This window comes from Hyla sarda, chromosome 10, assembly GCF_029499605.1.
Source record: "Hyla sarda isolate aHylSar1 chromosome 10, aHylSar1.hap1, whole genome shotgun sequence".
Classification (NCBI taxonomy): Eukaryota; Metazoa; Chordata; class Amphibia; order Anura; family Hylidae; genus Hyla; species Hyla sarda.
The window spans coordinates 114,586,419-114,603,844 of NC_079198.1; the positions used below are offsets into that span (position 1 = coordinate 114,586,419).

At 44.9% G+C, this 17,426-nt stretch overlaps 1 protein-coding gene across 16 annotated transcripts in view; it reads right to left on the reverse strand.

Moving 5' to 3' along the window:
* Positions 1-17,426, reverse strand: part of FAM118B (family with sequence similarity 118 member B) — a 66,529-nt gene that overhangs the window by 16,660 nt on the left and 32,443 nt on the right. For 10 of the 16 annotated variants that reach the window (XM_056544006.1, XM_056544007.1, XM_056543993.1 and 7 more), the window contains 5 exons: positions 10,638-10,691; positions 9,666-9,918; positions 9,270-9,497; positions 4,866-4,994; positions 2,917-3,202 (listed from right to left, as the gene is read on the reverse strand). In XM_056544006.1, the coding sequence (XP_056399981.1) occupies positions 2,917-3,202; positions 4,866-4,994; positions 9,270-9,497; positions 9,666-9,918; positions 10,638-10,691 (950 nt within the window). Of the gene's footprint in view, positions 1-2,031; positions 2,091-2,916; positions 3,203-4,865; positions 4,995-9,269; positions 9,498-9,665; positions 9,919-10,637; positions 10,692-16,488; positions 16,682-17,426 lie in introns of those variants that run through there. The other 6 variants (XM_056544002.1, XM_056544003.1, XM_056544004.1 and 3 more) reach the window with 4 other exon arrangements.

Consider the following 17,426-nt stretch of genomic DNA (forward strand, 5'->3'; position numbering starts at 1 on the left):
TTATAGTAAAGAAAACCTGACTAAACCCGTTGATAAATGTCCATATATATTACTAGAAATCTCTGCAATGAATAACTTCTTATGTGCCATATCGAGGAGGGTCCTAATTAGGGATCGACCAATTATCGGATTGGCCGATATTATCGGCCGATATTCCCGATTTTGTAAGTTATCGGTATCGGCATCTAACCTGCCGCTGCCCCATTGCCTCCCCCATCCCCTGTTTTATAATCACCTGTTCCCGGGGTCCGCACTACTTCTGGTTCCTGCTGCGTCCTGCGCTACTTCTGGCTCCTGCGGCGTCCTGCGCTACTTCTGGCTCCTGCGGCGTACTGCGCTGTTGCTGTGCGCTGCGCAATGACGAGTGGTGTCCTCAACGCGACGTCTCCGTCAGTGGCCTGGCGCACAGTGACAGCTCAGGCGCCACCGGAGCCAGAAGTAGCGCAGGACGCAGCAGGAACCAGAAGTAGCGCGGACCCCGGGAACAGGTGATTATAAAACCGGGGATCAAAAAAATCTATATCGGTGGATCTCTAGTCCTAATACCTGAATAAGGGTCAGTCTTTTGGTTTGAGGCCCCAACAAGAGTCACATCCAGCAATACTCTTAGTACTGAAGAATATACAATATAGCAAGCTTTAGTGTCCCAATAACAATAATATTAGAAGTGCGACTATCAAAAAAGGGGCCACTATGTATAAAACCAGTCAGAATGGTGCATCTGACCTAGAGCGGAATTATTATGAACTTATATACAAGTGAAAACCTATACTTAGCATAAGATCCTGACCTCATATAAGAACGAGGAAACTAACCCTGTAACCTCAGATACATCCAGACTAAGGAAATGAATCACCGGAGACCCTGAAGAATGACACAAAAACACCCGATCACATCAAAGATTTAAAGGGGTACTCCGGTGAAAAACTTTTTTTTTTTTTTTTAAATCAACTGGTGCCAGAAAGTTAAACAGATTTGTAAATTACTTCTATTAAAAAATCTTAATCCTTCCTGTACTTATTAGCTGCTGAATACTACAGCGGAAATTCTTTCCTTTTTGAAACACAAAGCTGTCTGCTGACATCTCTGTCCGTTTTAGGAACTGTCCAGAACAGCATATGTTTGCCTATGGGGATTTCCTTTTACCCTGGCAGTTCCTAAAATGGACAGAGATGTCAGCAGAGAGCACTTTGCTCATAATGTCAGCAGAGAGCTCTGTGTTTCAAACGGAAAAGAATTTCCACTGTAGTATTCAGCAACTAATAAGTACAGGAAGGATTAAGATTTTTTAATAGACGTAATTTAGAAATCTGTTGAACTTTCTGGCACCAGTTGATTTAAAAAATAAAAAAAATAAAAAAGTTTTTCACCGGAGTACCCCTTTAATTCACCTCAACACTAAATAAATATAGGATTTATCTCCATTCATAGCAGAGCCACTGTGTGCATACATAACATTACTTATCATGGGTTACACCCTGTATTACATTCCAGAGCTGCACTCACTATTCTGCTGGTGAGGTCACTGTGTACATACATTACATTACTTATCCTGTGATGATCCTGAGTTATATCCTGTATTATACTCCAGAGCTGTACTCACTATTCTGCTGGTGAGGTCACTGTGTACATACATTACATTACTTATCCTGTACTGATCCTGAGTTATATCCTGTATTATACTCCAGAGCTGTACTCACTATTCTGCTGGTGAGGTCACTGTGTACATACATTACATTACTTATCCTGTACTGATCCTGAGTTATATCCTGTATTATACCCCAGAGCTGCACTCACTATTCTGCTGGTGAGGTCACTGTGTACATACATTACATTACTTTTCCTGTACTGATCCTGAGTTATATCCTGTATTATACTCCAGAGCTGTACTCACTATTCTGCTGGTGAGGTCACAGGGTACATACATTACTTATCCTGTACTGATCCTGAGTTATATCCTGTATTATACGCCAGAACTGTACTCACTATTCTGCTGGTGAGGTCACTGTGTACATACATTAAATAACTTACCTTGTACTTGTCCCGAAATACTTTCTCTATTATACTCCAGAGCTGCACTCACTATTCTGCTGGTGGAGTAAATGTGTACATAAATTACATTACTTATCCTGTATTATACCCAAGAGCTACACTCACTATTCTGCTGGTGGGGGTCATGGTGTACATACATTACATTACTTATCCTGTACTGATCCTGAGTTATATCCTGCATTATACACCAGAGCTGTACCCACTATTCTGCTGGTGAGGTCACTGTGTACATACATTACATTACTTATCCTGTACTGATCCTGAGTTATATCCTGTATTTTACTCCAGAGCTGCACTCACTATTCTGCTGGTGAGGTCATCGTGTACATACATTACATTACTTATCCTGTACTGATCCTGAGTTACATCTTCTATTATACTCCAGAGCTGCACTTACTATTCTGCTGGTTGTTACTGCAAACTGTCTGTAAGCTTGTGGCCAGATACCCTCTAACAGACTAGCTGACCTCCTGTAACACAGGGTTGTTATGTTTTTCCTATATCAGATGACTATACAGAGTCCGGCATCTAAACAACACTTCCTAAAATGCAAATTGCCATTGCAAGCTCCAAGCAGACACTGAACAAGCAGGGAATGCTGGGAAATTGCAGAAGTGACCATAATATGCAGTCTCTGTGTAGTCCACGTACTAGTAATAAAAGAACTAGAGCTGAAGACATAGTCACAGGGACCTCATACTGATCACTGCTGATCCCCGGGAGTCCACATTCACACGGGGTTTACACATTCTCTCTGTGTTCACACAATACTGTTACCTGGCTGCCTATGGAATCACAACGTATGCTATGTGGTAGAAACCTGGTGCAGACACCCTACACAAGCACCGTGAGCATTATCCGTACCTGTGCGCCCCTTTGTGGAGATTTCGCTTGCCAGCCTCTCGAAGTATTCGGGGAGGTCGGTGTACTCCGTCCCATAGGAGATGACCTTAATCCCCTTATCCAGCATGTTCTCCCGCAGCTTCTTGAATTCGTCCACATCTTCCCTACGGACCAGCATAAAGTGCTCCAAGTCTGACTTGTGTTTCACCGCCTCTAAGAACAAGGCCTGGAACGTCGTGTCGTCCACGGTGCGGCCGCAGCCCAAGAACAGGAAGGACTTGGTCTCATACAGCTTCTGGATTTCCCTCTGTAGGAGGAATTAGAATAATCATGGTGGTGGGGGCAGTGACATAATGGAGGACAGGGTGTTAGAACAGTCACCAGCAGCACAAAGTATTTCAGGAAACAACAGATACCATAGTGCAAGGTGAAGGCTGCCAGAAGCACAGAGTACAGTGGTCCCTCAACATAAGATGGTAATCCGTTCCAAATGGACCATTGTTTGCTGAAACTAGAGATGAGCGAACTTACAGTAAATTCGATTCGTCACAAACTTCTCAGCTCGGCAGTTGATGACTTTTCCTGCATAAATTAGTTCAGCTTTCAGGTGCTCCGGTGGGCTGGAAAAGGTGGATACATTCCTAAGAGACTCTTTCCTAGGACTGTATCCACCTTTTCCAGCCCACTGGAGCACCGGAAAGCTGAACTAATTTATGCAGGATAAGTTATCAACTGCCGAGCCGAGAAGTTCGTGACGATTCGAATTTACTGTAAGTTCGCACATCTCTAGTTGAAACCATCGCATGTTGAGGGATCCGTGCAATGTAAAGTATAGGACAGTGGTCTACAACCTGCGGACCTCCAGATGTTGCAAAACTAATACTCCCAGCATGCCCGGACAGCCAACGGCTGTCCAGGCATGCTGGGAGTTGTAGTTTTGCAACATCTGGAGGTCCGCAGGTTGTAGACCACTGTTAGAGGAAGTTGTACTCACCTGTCCCCGCGGCTCCGGACCCTTACCGCTGCCCAGGATGTCGCCTTCCATCGCTGTCGCCGCGTCCCCAAGGTGTCCCCGACGCTCCGGAACGGCCTCTGCTTCTCCGACATCCTCGCTCTCAGTCGCCGCCATCACGTCGCTACGCACACCGCTCCAATTGGATGACGGGACGGCATGTGCAGCGACGTGATGACGACGATGGAGAGCGCCGACGATGCAGGGGATCCCGAAGAGGACGGTCCGGAGCCCCGAGGACAGGTAAGTGATCGTCAGCGGACCACACGGGGCACCGTAAACGGCTATCTGGTGGCAGATGAAGCAGTCTGCGCTGCCGGATAGCCGTTTATGCGATGGCCCCGACATACAAAAGCATCGTATGTTGATGCTGCCTCTGAGAGGCCATCGTATGTTGAAATTATCGTATATCGGGGCCATCGTAGGTCGGGGGGGTCACTGTACTTAAAGGGGTAATCCACTGCCCCAGCGTTCTGAACATTTTGTTCCGAACGCTGGGTGTTGGTGTCGTGACGTCACGCCATCTCAATGCAAGTCTATGGGAGGGGGTGTTTAACTTTCTGGAGCCAGTTGATATGAAAAAAAATAGTTTTTTTTTTTTTTTTTTACTAAAAATACCCCTTTAAAGGAGTACTCTAGTTTACTAAAAGTTATCCCTTCTCTAAAAGGGGATAAGTGCCTGATCGTGGGGGGGTCTGACCTCTCGGACCTCCCGCAATCTTCTGCACAGCGTCCAGGCTGTCTGCATGAAAAGAGTGGCATCGACCACGGCATGAAGCGGCAGCCGACACGCCCCCTCCATGCACCTCTATGGGAATGGCCGGAGATACAGCGGACCCCCGGAGTATATAAGTGACCCTAGAGTTTCTTGCATGAGAGACTCATCTGTGTTCTAGATTCCAACTGCAAAGTGGATGATGATGTGAGAAGTTCGTGTGTGTGTGTATGTGTAGCTCACCATAACCTCGGTGTTCCTGAGGACGTTCTGGTATCCGGCAGGGTGCAGGACGATGCCGCTGGGGTTGGTGTAGACGCCGTGTATGTGCAGGACACTCAGCTTCTTTTTCTCCTGAGCCCATTCAAGTACCTGGTAACCAGAGGACACTCACATAAAGATGGAAGAGGGGGTTGGGAGGGGGGGGGATCTTATATACATCGTATATTAGCTATATAAGAGCAGAACACACATATATATATATATATATATATATATATATATATACCCAGCAGACACAGATATATTAGCACTATAGACCAGTGTGCCTCCAGCTGTTGCAAAACTACAACTCACAGCATGCCCGGACAGCCTTCGGCTGTCCGGGCATGCTGGGAGTTGTAGTTTAGCAACAGCTGGAGGCACACTGGTTGGGAAACACTGCTATAGACAGATACACTATACAGAGAAAAGCATTGGCCTCCACATTAAACCTCCAGGAGCTTTTAGAACATCCCATTCTAAATTCATAGGCATTAATATCACCACTCTTCTGGAAAGACTTTCTACAGGATTTTGGAGGTGTCATAGGGAATTTTAGCCCATTTGTCCAGAAGGGCCTTCGTGAGGTCGGTCACTGATGTTGGAGGAAGAGGTCTCTGTTTTAGTTGATCCCAGTGGTGTTGGATAGGGTCTAAGGTCCAAGTTCTGTACGGCTGGTCATGTTCTTCCGCACCCGCACTCTCAGGGCCGGCACTGCCTACAGGCAAAATAGGCAGCCGCCTACAGCGCACTCTTGATGGGGGGCACCGCTTTGCCTACTCAAATAAAGTTAGCCAGCATCTGAAGAACCCGCCCATCCAGCAAAACCCCACCACACCGCCCCTCCCAGTAGTAAGGAGATTACATGAGGAGGAGGTTTGTTACAGTGTGTCACCCCAGTAGTAAGGAGATTACATGAGGAGGGGGTTTGTTACAATGTGTCACCCCAGTAGTAAGGAGATTACATGAGGAGGGTGTTGTTACAGTGTGTCACCTCAGTAGTAAGGAGATTACATGAGGAGGGTGTTGTTACAGTGTGTCATCCCAGTAGTAAGGAGATTACATGAGGAGGAGGTTTGTTACAATGTGTCACCCCAGTAGTAAGGAGATTACATGAGGAAGTAGTAAGGAGATTACATGAGGAGGGTGTTGTTACAGTGTGTCATCCCAGTAGTAAGGAAACCACATGCTGCAAAAAGAGTTATCCAAACACTGTACCTCCAACTATTCCAAAACCACAACAAAAGATGTAAGTTATACACTCTCCATATTGTCTTTGGTGGTAGAGTACAGGTAATCTCCAATAATCACTGTGTGTGGGTGTATGTGTACAGCATAAAACCTGAGAGGAAAGGGTTACAGAGCAGGGCTGTCAGGCTCTCTCCCCAGGAGCAGTGAGTCAGAAGAGTGAGGGAGGGGGATGAGTCATCACAGTGCAGGCAAGAGAAAGACACACACCCTCCCTTTGAGACAATTGAAAAGATTGTTACAGTGTGTCACCCCAGTAGTAAGGAGATTACACGAGGAGGGGGTTTGTTACAGTGTGTCACCCCAGTAGTAAGGAGATAACATGAGAAGATTTGTTACAGTTTGTCACCCCAGTAGTAAAGAGATTACATGAGGAGGGGGTTTGTTACAGTGTGTCACCCCAGTAGTAAGGAGATAACATGAGAAGATTTGTTACAGTGTGTCACCCCAGTAGTAAGGAGATTACATGGGGAGGAGGTTTGTTACAGTGTGTCACCCCAGTAGTAAGGAGATTACATGAGGAGGGGGTTTGTTATAGTGGGTCACCCCAGCAGTAAGAAGATAACATGAGAAGGTTTGTTACAGTGTGTCACCCCAGTAGTAATGAGGAAAGGATAAAAGATATGGAACCTCCGGACGGCGCCTTCCTTAGGAATTGAAAAAACTTGCCAGAGCGTTAAAAAGGCAAATTTTTATTCGTAAAATGGTGCAACTTAAAAGTTTCGAATCCGGACCGGATTCTTCGTCAGGCAGTATGGGTTACAGAGAAAGAGGCGCCAGTTTTTAAATGTTCAAATAATGAAACTACCGCCGGGTCAGAGGGTAAAAGGGGAAGGGTGATAAAAGAACCGTACAATAAACAGTATGCAGACCATATAACAAAATTGAGTTGAATTGAATGTCTTACAATGTAATCTATGAACGTGGAAGCTGAAAACAGTTTAGCAAAAAAAACTGATATACTAATATCCGTACTTGCAGGAAAATCGCTAGCTGACCTGACATCCTAAATTTTAGCCGACCAGCACAAAGTCCCTGCTCATGAGTTGTGGCCGGTATGGCAACATGAACTAGACAAGGTTTTGCGGCTATACATCAGAGTACAGGTAATCTCCAATAATCACTGTGTGTGGGTGTATGTGTACAGCATAAAACCTGAGAGGAAAGGGTTACAGAGCAGGGCTGTCAGGCTCTCTCCCCCAGGAGCAGTGAGTCAGAAGAGTAAGGGAGGGGGAGGAGTCATCACAGTGCAGGCAAGAGAAAGACACACACCCTCCCTTTGAGACAAGTGAAAAGATTGTTACAGTGTGTCACCCCAGTAGTAAGGAGATTACATGAGAAGGAGGTTTGTTACAGTGTGTCACCCCAGTAGTAAGAAGATAACATGAGGAGGAGGTTTGTTACAGTGTGTCACCCCAGTAGTAAGGAGATTACATGGGGAGGAGGTTTGTTACAGTGTGTCACCACATTAGTAAGGAGATTACATGAGGAGGTGGTTTGTTACAGTGCGTCACCCCAGTAGTAAGGTGGGGCTTATCAAAGGGCGGAGCCGATGGGAGAGGTGAAGGGGGTGGGGGCAAAATAAACTTTCACCTAGGGTGGCAAAAATCCTTGCACCAGGTCTGATACACCCCCCCCCCCCCCAACACCACCATGCCTGTATGGACCTCGCTGTATGCACTCAGTAACAGATAGGGATGTAAGAAAAAAATCGATTTGCGCGATTATCGCGATTTTTCATTTGGCGATACTGAATCGATTCAAAATATTTTTGAATTGATCCTTTTAGGGATGTGGAATTTGTATCTCCCGACACCCGGAACAGCATGTCCCGGGTCTCAGAAAATACAAATTCCCCATTTGTGGAGCCAGGCAGGCCGGATCTGATGCAGAGGCGCTCTGGGTGTATGGAACGGGCTCCGACTCGTGCCCGCTCCATACTCTGCGGCCCCCTGCTGATTTGAGTAGCCGGGGCCGATGCTAATAGCCAGCATGCGGCAATCGCCGCGGCTGGCTATTAACCCTTTAGATCGCCGCTGTCAAAGCTGACAGCGGCATCTAAAGGGATCTGTGAATTCTTCCTGGTGGGCTAGTGGGGTGGATCGCCCCACCGCAGCGCGATCGCTGGCGGGCGATCCACTGTGGAGGTAGCCGGAGGGCTTACCTCTGTTCCCTCCTGTCCCGTGGCTCTGTCATTGATAGAGCCTGGCTTGACCAGGCTCTATCAATGGATCGCAGATCAATGGAGTTCAATAGAACTCTATTCATCTGTCTGAGGAATCTAATGATTCCTCCTAAAAGTCTAATAAAGTGTATAAAAAAAAAAATAAAGTTTTAATAAAAGTGTAAAAGACATTGTTTTTGAGACAGAATCGGGATATATCGCGATGTATCGTCACCTAGACGATATGGCGATATATCGGGATATATCGAATCACCACACTGGTATCGTGTTTCGAATCGTATCGCCAAATTCTTGGCGATTCACACCCCTAGTAACAGACATGCTTGAACAGAAAAGGGCCAAGCCCAAACTGGTATTACATAGTTAGAGGCAACAATGATCAAAAATGCCTTGGAGCAAAAGCATTAAAATTTGCCCTTTACTGGAACTAAGCAACCCTGAGAAACCGCCCCATAGCATTATCCCTCCACCACCAAACGTTACAGGTGACACAGTCAGTCAGGAAACCTTCTCCTGGCATTCACCAGACTCATCCATCAGACACCATATAGAGAAGTGTGATTTATAGATCCACATAACATATTTCCTCTGCTCCAAAGTCCAGTGGGAGCGGCTTTACAACACTCAGGTTTTTTTTGCACATATATAATTTTTATCTCCTAGCATTATTATTAAATGGGCACTGTCAGATATGAAAAAATTTTATATGTTGTACATTTTGGCAAAATAATAGTTTTACTAATATACTTTTTAATTATTTTTTTTTCACATTTTATTAAAGAAAACTGCCTCTGAAAATCCCACCACTAGGGGTCCCCATACCTCCTGGGACACTGATGAGTCCCACAGAAGCATGATTGTGTCCAAGGGTCATGGACACAAGATGGCTGATTGACAAGGCCGCAGGAGGAACACAACCTGCTGCTCATGTATCACTGCACACTGATACTTACCATCTTCTCATCAGTGAGGTCTATGGATTCCAGCTGTTTTCCCTGATGTACTGCGTAGATCTCCAGCAGATTGTCGAAGTTAGTAGTCAAGACGAGAGCACCGTGCTCCATTAGCTGCAGCACAGACTGTAGCAGCTGCTTCCCTGAGTCCTCCATCTTTGACTCCAGGTCATCAAAGACTTCATAGAGACAGTCCTTGAAAAATGTGGAGCGGACATTACTGGTTCGCTGCAACGAAAGAAAGAAAGAAAGAAAAGATGCACAAAGGAACTAAATGATCCAGAAATGAACTGCAAGACAACTAACCCAATAGGTCACATGACCCTCACAGCCCCAATCATACAGACAAAGCAGTCATGTGATCCTCACAGCCCCTCATAATAGTTCATAACTGACCGGTGACAGCTTCTGGATGAGGTCGTGGGCCACGTGGATCAGGTTCTTGTCTTCATGGAGACACTTCTGGAATTTTTTGCTCTCTTCTTCTTCTAGAAGATCAAAGTCATTAGCAGCATCGAGCAGAGCTTGAATTAACCCCTTCCAGGACTTCAGTGCTGGCACTTGTGGTGCTACAGCCGCACTGATACCAGTTCCGATCACCAGCACCAATTCTTGGGGTTTCTTAGTCTTTAGGCTTGGCAAGAGTTTCCTAAAACACACAAAACCCATTTTAATACATCTGGTACCAGTGACTGGCGCGCTCTACCCCAAAGAGATCCCCATCCCCCTGGATACAAGAAAATGGCACGTCTCCTTCATTGTAAACAGCAGGAAGTAACAGCACAAGTGGTATATGACATTAGCTGACAAACAAGTTGAGGACAATGAAGATCTGGTCACTAAGGGCCCAGTGCCCAAGACTGCACTGCTGAGACCTTCTGAGTACGACTGAGCAATGGGGATCTGATAGTTATAGGTCCAGTGCCTGAGGCTGCACTACTTTGACATTCAGACGACATGTCCCCCTTCTAAGACCTTTTGTGGACATCAAAGTCCACACATTTTTGCCCCTATTCAAGCCCCAGAATACGTGAACATTGATGGTAATTTGCATCAGAAGACTTTGCTTATACCAATAGATAATAAACTTGTACACCGAATGTTCCTTTATTTTTATAAGAATTCCTGATTTCTAATTTAATAAATGGTGGGCGAGGCCTTGATACAGGACTTACAGTATGCAACCTGATAATCTAGAGGAGGCAGCAGCAAAGCAAGGATTTCATTGTGTTTCCAGATGCAGCGGCTGTTCTGGATTTTTATTATGACCATACCATCCTACGCCATGACTGACAGGGACACAATATATACGTATACACCTGAATTCAGATCTGTATACAGCATGCCAATATGGTGAGTTATACTCACCGATAATTGTATTTCTGGGAAGTCTCCATGACAGCACCCTGAGATTGCCTCCGCCTAATTGGGACAGGAAAAACACAGAGTTTAAAACCCCACCCCTTCTTCTCCATTCCCAGTGTATTACAAAGAACCCCGAGTAGAGAAAAGGAAAAAGGGATCACCGAAAAGACCAAACCAGAAAGAAAAAGGAAAACCAAAAAAGGGTGGGTATTATGGGTGCTGTCAGGGAGACTTCCCAGAAATACAATTATCGGTGAGTATAATTCACCATTTCCCATGTCATCTCCATTACAGCACCCTGAGATAAATACCAAAGAATAGTATTTTAGGGAGGGACTACAGCACTCAAGACCTTGCGTCCGAAAGCCATATCCTCATTAGCAAGAACACCTAATCCATAAGGTATGGAAAATGTATGTACATTTTTCCAAGTGACTACACGACAAATCTGCTCCACAGAAGCAGATGCTCTTTCTGCCCAGGAGGAGGAAACTGCATAGGTAGAATGAGGCTTTAATTCAAGAGGGGGGAACTTTCCCTCTTGCTGAGTAAGCTTCTGAGATGGCCATGTGGATCCATTTTGCAGTAAAACTTTTGGAAGCTTTTTTCCCCTTATTGGGACCTGCATTAGCCTCGCTACTCTTGACAAAGCTGATTCACTCAGCGAAACGTTGGGGAGGCTAATAGCAAGGTGTTTTTCACACAGCGGATCTATAGTGGTCTTAAAGGAAACGGAACAAATTGGGACCAGTAGCTAAAGTGTGCTGGATAACAGGCTCACAGCAATAAGCGGTTAACTGGATCCCAAAATATGTTCCTAGCAAGTGATTGTGCAATACTCACTATACACATATTACCCTGCTACCGCTGGAATTTTAAACATAGTTGTGGGGTATATTTTAAGAGGATAAACAATAAAGGTTGTTTTCAAGGGGGTTCTAGTAAAGGGTTTTTCCCCGCGAGGGGGCAACCCCTTAACGGTTGTTATTAAGTGAAAAAGGAAGATCCACACCAAAAAAATATATATTTTCCAAACCTTAGAATAGATTTTAGGCTGCTTTCACACTATAAAAATACCTCCGTTATAAACGCCCGTTATAAAAACCCTGGAAATCGGACGTTAAATGGCCGTTTGAAAATCCCATTATAGTCTATGGGATTTTTCTAATAGCTGTTTTAACCCGTTATCGCCCTTTATTAATAACGGCCGTTATTTTGTGACGGGCGAATGAACGGAAGAACTATTGCATGCACTATTTCTCTCGTTACTATCGCCCATCACAAAATAACGGCTGTTATTAATAAAGGGCGATAACGGGTTAAAACGGCTATTGGAAAAATCCCCTAGACTATAAAATGGGATTTTCTAAAGGCCGTTTAACGGCCGATTTCCAGGGTTTTTATAACGGAGGTATTTTTATAAAGTGAAAGCAGCCTTACAGGTGGAAGGTTTGCGACTATCAGGGTGTTACCGTAATTACTTTTTCTGAGAAACCCTTCCTCTCTAACAGGAGCTTCTCAGTTTCCAGGCCGCTAGGCTGAGAGTATGAATCTGACTGTGCTGAATCGGACCCTGGGTAAGCAGATCGGGATGAGGAGGGAACAGTATTGGATCTTCCAAACTCATTGATTTTAGTAGAGGAAACCAACTCATTTTTGGCCAAAAGGGGGCGATTAATATTAAGGTGCAAGAATGGTTCATCAGTTTCCGTAGTACTCTGGGGATTAGAGATATTGAGGGAAAAGCATATCCCAGGCTGAATGACCAGTCTTGAACTAAGGCGTCCACTACCAACAGAGAGTCTCTGGGGTTCAGAGAGAAGAATCTTTCCACTTTGTGATTTTTCTTGGAAGTGAATAAGTCTATTTGAGGAAGGCCCCAAGAGTTGACTATTGTCGAGAAGGCCCAATCAGTAATTTCCCCCGGATCTAGGAAGTTTCTGTACAGAAAGTCGGCTCTGATGTTCCATATCCCCGATATGAAAAGAATGTTTTGTTCTGCCCAATAAAATATTTGATTTGAGACTGGCTGAATAGCTGTGTGTCGAGGCCCCCCTGATGACAAATGAATGTCACTGCAGTCGTGTTGTCTGAGTAGATGAGAACATGTTTGTTTCTGCAATATAGTTCCATGTTCTGAAGAGCCATCCAGACGGCTAACAACTCCTTCAGATTTCCTGACTTCTTTTCTAGAGAAGGATTCCATCTCCCTTGAATGGAAAGGTCCCCTAAATGAGCTCCCCAACCCAAGGCACTGGCATCCATGGTAATGATCCTGGGGTCTGTCTGATGCCAATGTACACCTTTTACAAGATTCTGAGGAGAGAGCCACCATCTTAGCTGGTTCTTTAACTGAAACGAGACAAGAAATTTGTTGTCCAAGGAGCTCTGTTTCTTGTCCCATACAGATAGAATCCGCTACTGGAGATGTCTGGCGTGAAATTGAGCCCATGCCACAGTGGGGATGGAAGATGTTAAAAGTCCTAGGACTGACATGGCAAACCTTAGGGTGAAACTCTTGACAGAAAGAAGTTGACGAACTATAGCCTGTAGTCTCTGGATCTTGTCTCTGGGAAGAAAGGACTGTTGGGCTACTGAATCCAGGAGGATTCCTAGAAAGGTCTTCCTGCAACTTGGTAGTTAATCTGATTTCTCTAGGTTTAGGATCCAACCGAAATCCTGAAGGACCTGAGCTGTCCCTTTTATGTGTTTCTTCAGATAAGTAACAGAATCCGCCACAATCAATATGTAGTCTAAGCATGGAATGACAAGAATGTTCTCCCTTCAGAGAATAGCAACCACCTCTGCCATGACTTTTGTGAAAATGCGGGGGGCTGAGGAGGGCAGACAGACATATTGAAAATGGCGGACTCTGCCGTCCCACTGAATGGCGAATCTTAGAAAAGATCGGGAGTCTCTGTGAATAGGAAGGTGGTAGTATGCATCTCTGAGGTCTAACGTGGCCATAACTGCATTGCTTTTTATTAGTTTAACCTCTTAAAGACTTAGGGCGTACCTATACGCCCTAACCGGGTCCCGGTGTGAAAAACGGGGCCACGCCCTGACCCCGCATCACACCGGGTCGATCCCGGCTGCTAACGATAGCCGGGACCCTGGGCTAACAGCGTGCGGCACTGATCGTTTTGCCGCGCGCTGTTAACCCTTCAGATGCGGCGATCAAACTTGACCGCCGCGTCTGAAAACGAAAGTAAACGCTTCCCGGCAGCTCAGTTGGGACGCAGGCGGAGGTCTCCTTACCTGACTCCGCGGCGTCCGATCGTCGATTGATTGCTCCAAGCCTGAGCTACAGGCTTGAGCAATCAAGCCCCTATCTGACTGATCCGTGCAAAGCTATGGCTTTGCAGGGATCAGCATAGGAGATCAGTGTGTGCAGTGCTATAGCTCCTTATGGGAGCTATAGCACTGCAAAAAAAAGTGAAAACAAATAAGTTAACCAAGGTAATTTATCCCCTTCCCTAATAAAAGTTTGAATCACTCCCCTTTTCACATAAAAAAAAACTGTGTAAATAAAAATTTACGTATGTGGTATCGCCGCGTGCGTAAATGTCCGAACTATAAAATTATATAATTAATTAAACGCACGGTTAATGGCGTACGCGCAAAAAAATTCCAAAGTCCAAAACAGCGTATTTTTGGTCACTTTTTATATCATAAAAAGCGATCAAAAAGTCAGATCAACACAAAAATGGTACCGATAAAAACTTTAGAAAACGCTGCAAAAAATGAGCCCTCATACTGGCCCGTACGCGGAAAAGTAAAAAAGTTACAGGGGGTCAGAAAATTTTAAACGTATAAATTTTCGTGCATGTAGTTATGATTTTTTTCAGATGTGCGACAAAATCAAACCTATATAAGTAGGGTATCATTTTAACCATATGGATCTACAGAATAAAGATAAGGTGTAATTTTGACTAAAAAATGCACTGCGTAGAAACGGAAGCCCCCAAAATTTACAAAATGAAATTTTTTCTTCAATTTTGTCGCACAATTATTTTTTTTTCCGTTTCGCCGTGGATTTTTTGGTAAAATGACTAATGTCACTGCAAAGTAGAATTGGTGGCGCACAAAATAAGCCATCATATGGATTTTTAGGTGCAAAATTGAAAGCGTTATGATTTTTAGAAGGTGATGAGGAAAAAATGAAAATGCAAAAACGCTGAGTCCTTAAGGGGTTAATAGCTGACCTCACTGTCTCCATTTTGAACTTCCTGTATGTTACTAATCTGTTCAAAGGTTTCCGATTGATCATCGTCCTGAACGTCCAGTTTGTTTTTTTGACTAAATATAGACGTGAATAGTGACCCTTTGGTTTTTTGGGACTTCTATAACTGCCCCTAATTTTAATAGATCCTAGACTCCCTGAAGAATTAAAGCTAGGAGACCTGGAGACTGATTGGTTATGACGAATCTTGGAGGAGGGGGGAGAGGAAAATTCTACCTGATAACCCTCCTGAATGATTTTGACTATCCATGAATTGGGAATCATTGATTCCCAAATGGGGGCGAAAGAGGACAGCCTCGCCCCTACCGGATTGGCGTCATGGTTTTCCTCCACTAGTGCTGGGCTGGTTGGAATTAAACAAAAAGTTTCTTCCCTTACCACCTTTGTTGTATGACCAGCGACCTGATTTACCCTTTCCCCCTCTGAAGGACTGATTAGGTTGGGAGAAGAGACAAAAAGGGGTCTTTTTAGGTTTAGTTTCTTCTTTAGGAAACCCGTTTTTATTGTCAGAGGCCTTAGCAAGGATACTATCTAAATCAGGTCCAAAAACAAATTGCCCATGAAACAAGAGGGAGCACAATTTCTTCTTGGAGGTTACATCTGTCCAGGAATTTAGCCATAACACCCTGCTAGAAATATTGCACAGAACAGCAGTGCGGGCAGATATTTTAACAGATTCAGCTGAGGCATCTGCCATTTTTAGAATAGGAAGACGTTCAATGATATCCTCTCGAGGAGTATCGCCCTGTAAGTGTAACTGAAGTTGGTCAATCCATATGCCCAGGGTTCTGGCTACACAGGTGGATGCTACATTGGGCCTAAGCAAAGTGGCTGCCGCTTCCGCTGTCTTTTTCAGGAGACTCTCTGCTTTCCTGTCCATCGGATCTTTTAACTGGGTGGAATCCTGAAAAGGTAAAGAAGTATGCTTTGCTACTTTGGCTATGGGTGCATTAACTTTAGGAATTGTATTCTAATTAGAGAAATCAGAGTTGGCAAAGGGGTAACGCCTCTTAATGCCTTTTGGAATAAAAGATCCTTTATCAGGCTTAGCCCATTCATCTTTACCAAATAATTCATCTTGAATGGTTCTAGTTTCTTGTACTTCTTCACGATTAAGGGTGGCTCTAACTGATCTGATAAGCTCATCAATGTCATCAGAGTTAAACAAGAATTTTCTAAACCCTGTATCGTCTTCCTCCTGTGCGCTATCCACACATTCACCTTCTTTGACATCTTGATGAGACGTAGCATCATCAGAATCCGAAAAAGAGACAACTTTAGTCTTTATTTTTGTTTTCCAACTTTTGTGGATGTGGAAGGGACCACCTGACTAGAAGTAGAGGATCTGGCAGCCTGGATCTCTGACTGAATCATCTTCCTAATATCCTTCATAAGATCACGAGTCTCCTCTGAGACCACGTTTGCAACACATTTTTTACAAAGTGTTTTTTTTTTGCTGACACCTCTGGCTCCTTATTACAAATTAAACATTTCTTAGACTTAGATTTTGTTTTTTGGTAACCAAAGAAACATCCTTTTCTCCCTAAAAAATAAAGTAATCATGAAGATAACCCAGGATACTAAAGAACCCTACAGGCCCTCGTTACTTACGGTTCCTTGGTTCTGCACGGGATCAACCTCAGAGGTCTTGGCTGGTGTAGACATAGTGGATCAGCAACTATAGCCGCAAGGAGGACAGGCTGTAGCAGTTGACACGTGGACGAAGCGGTCACAGAGGCTGGAGACCCACAGTAGCAGCAGCAGTAGCGGTGAGATGCAGCAGCGACAATAGCAGCAGTGGCATCAGTTTAGGAACGGAGCTCACTCCATCGCTTGCTGCCAAAACCAGGGCCCTGATATACTAGGGATTCGAAATCCCCACCTCTCCTCCGGCCGGGTGCGATGTCAAATGCCACACACACGGACCGGAAGTGACTCTCGGAGGCCTCCAAAAGTGACGTACTACCATAGAGTCCTCCGGGCCTAGCGACGCCGTGGCCTGTAGTGCAGAGGACCAGCGTGCACGGGACCGGAAGGCAGGAATGAAGATCTGCGATCCGACCCCTGTCGCATCTCCCTTACATAAACCCGCCTGGATGCTGCAAGGGGAGACAGATGAAAGACCGGGACCCAGTCAGCGCATGAGCCCAGGTATTAACCAGGTAAGTTAAGAACTAAAGAATCATCTATGGGGGGAAAAAAAAAAGAAAGTTCCTTCCCGGATCGGGACAGGAAAAACACTGGGAATGGAGAGGAAAGGGTGGGGTTTTAAAGTCAGAGGAAAAGTTGCTGAGTTGCCCATAGCAACCAATCAGATTGCTTCTTTCCTTTTTGAAAAGGCCTCTGAAAAATGAAAGTAGCGATCTGATTGGTTGCTATGGGCAACTCAGCAACTTTTCCTCTGGACAGGTTTTGATGAATCTCCCCCTCAGTGTTTTTCCTGTCCCAATTAGGTGGAGGCAATCTCAGGGTGCTGTCATGGAGATGAGGAAATGAGAATCTGGGGTCACAAAGATACATAGTGAAAGCATCAGGGTCCACACAGCATT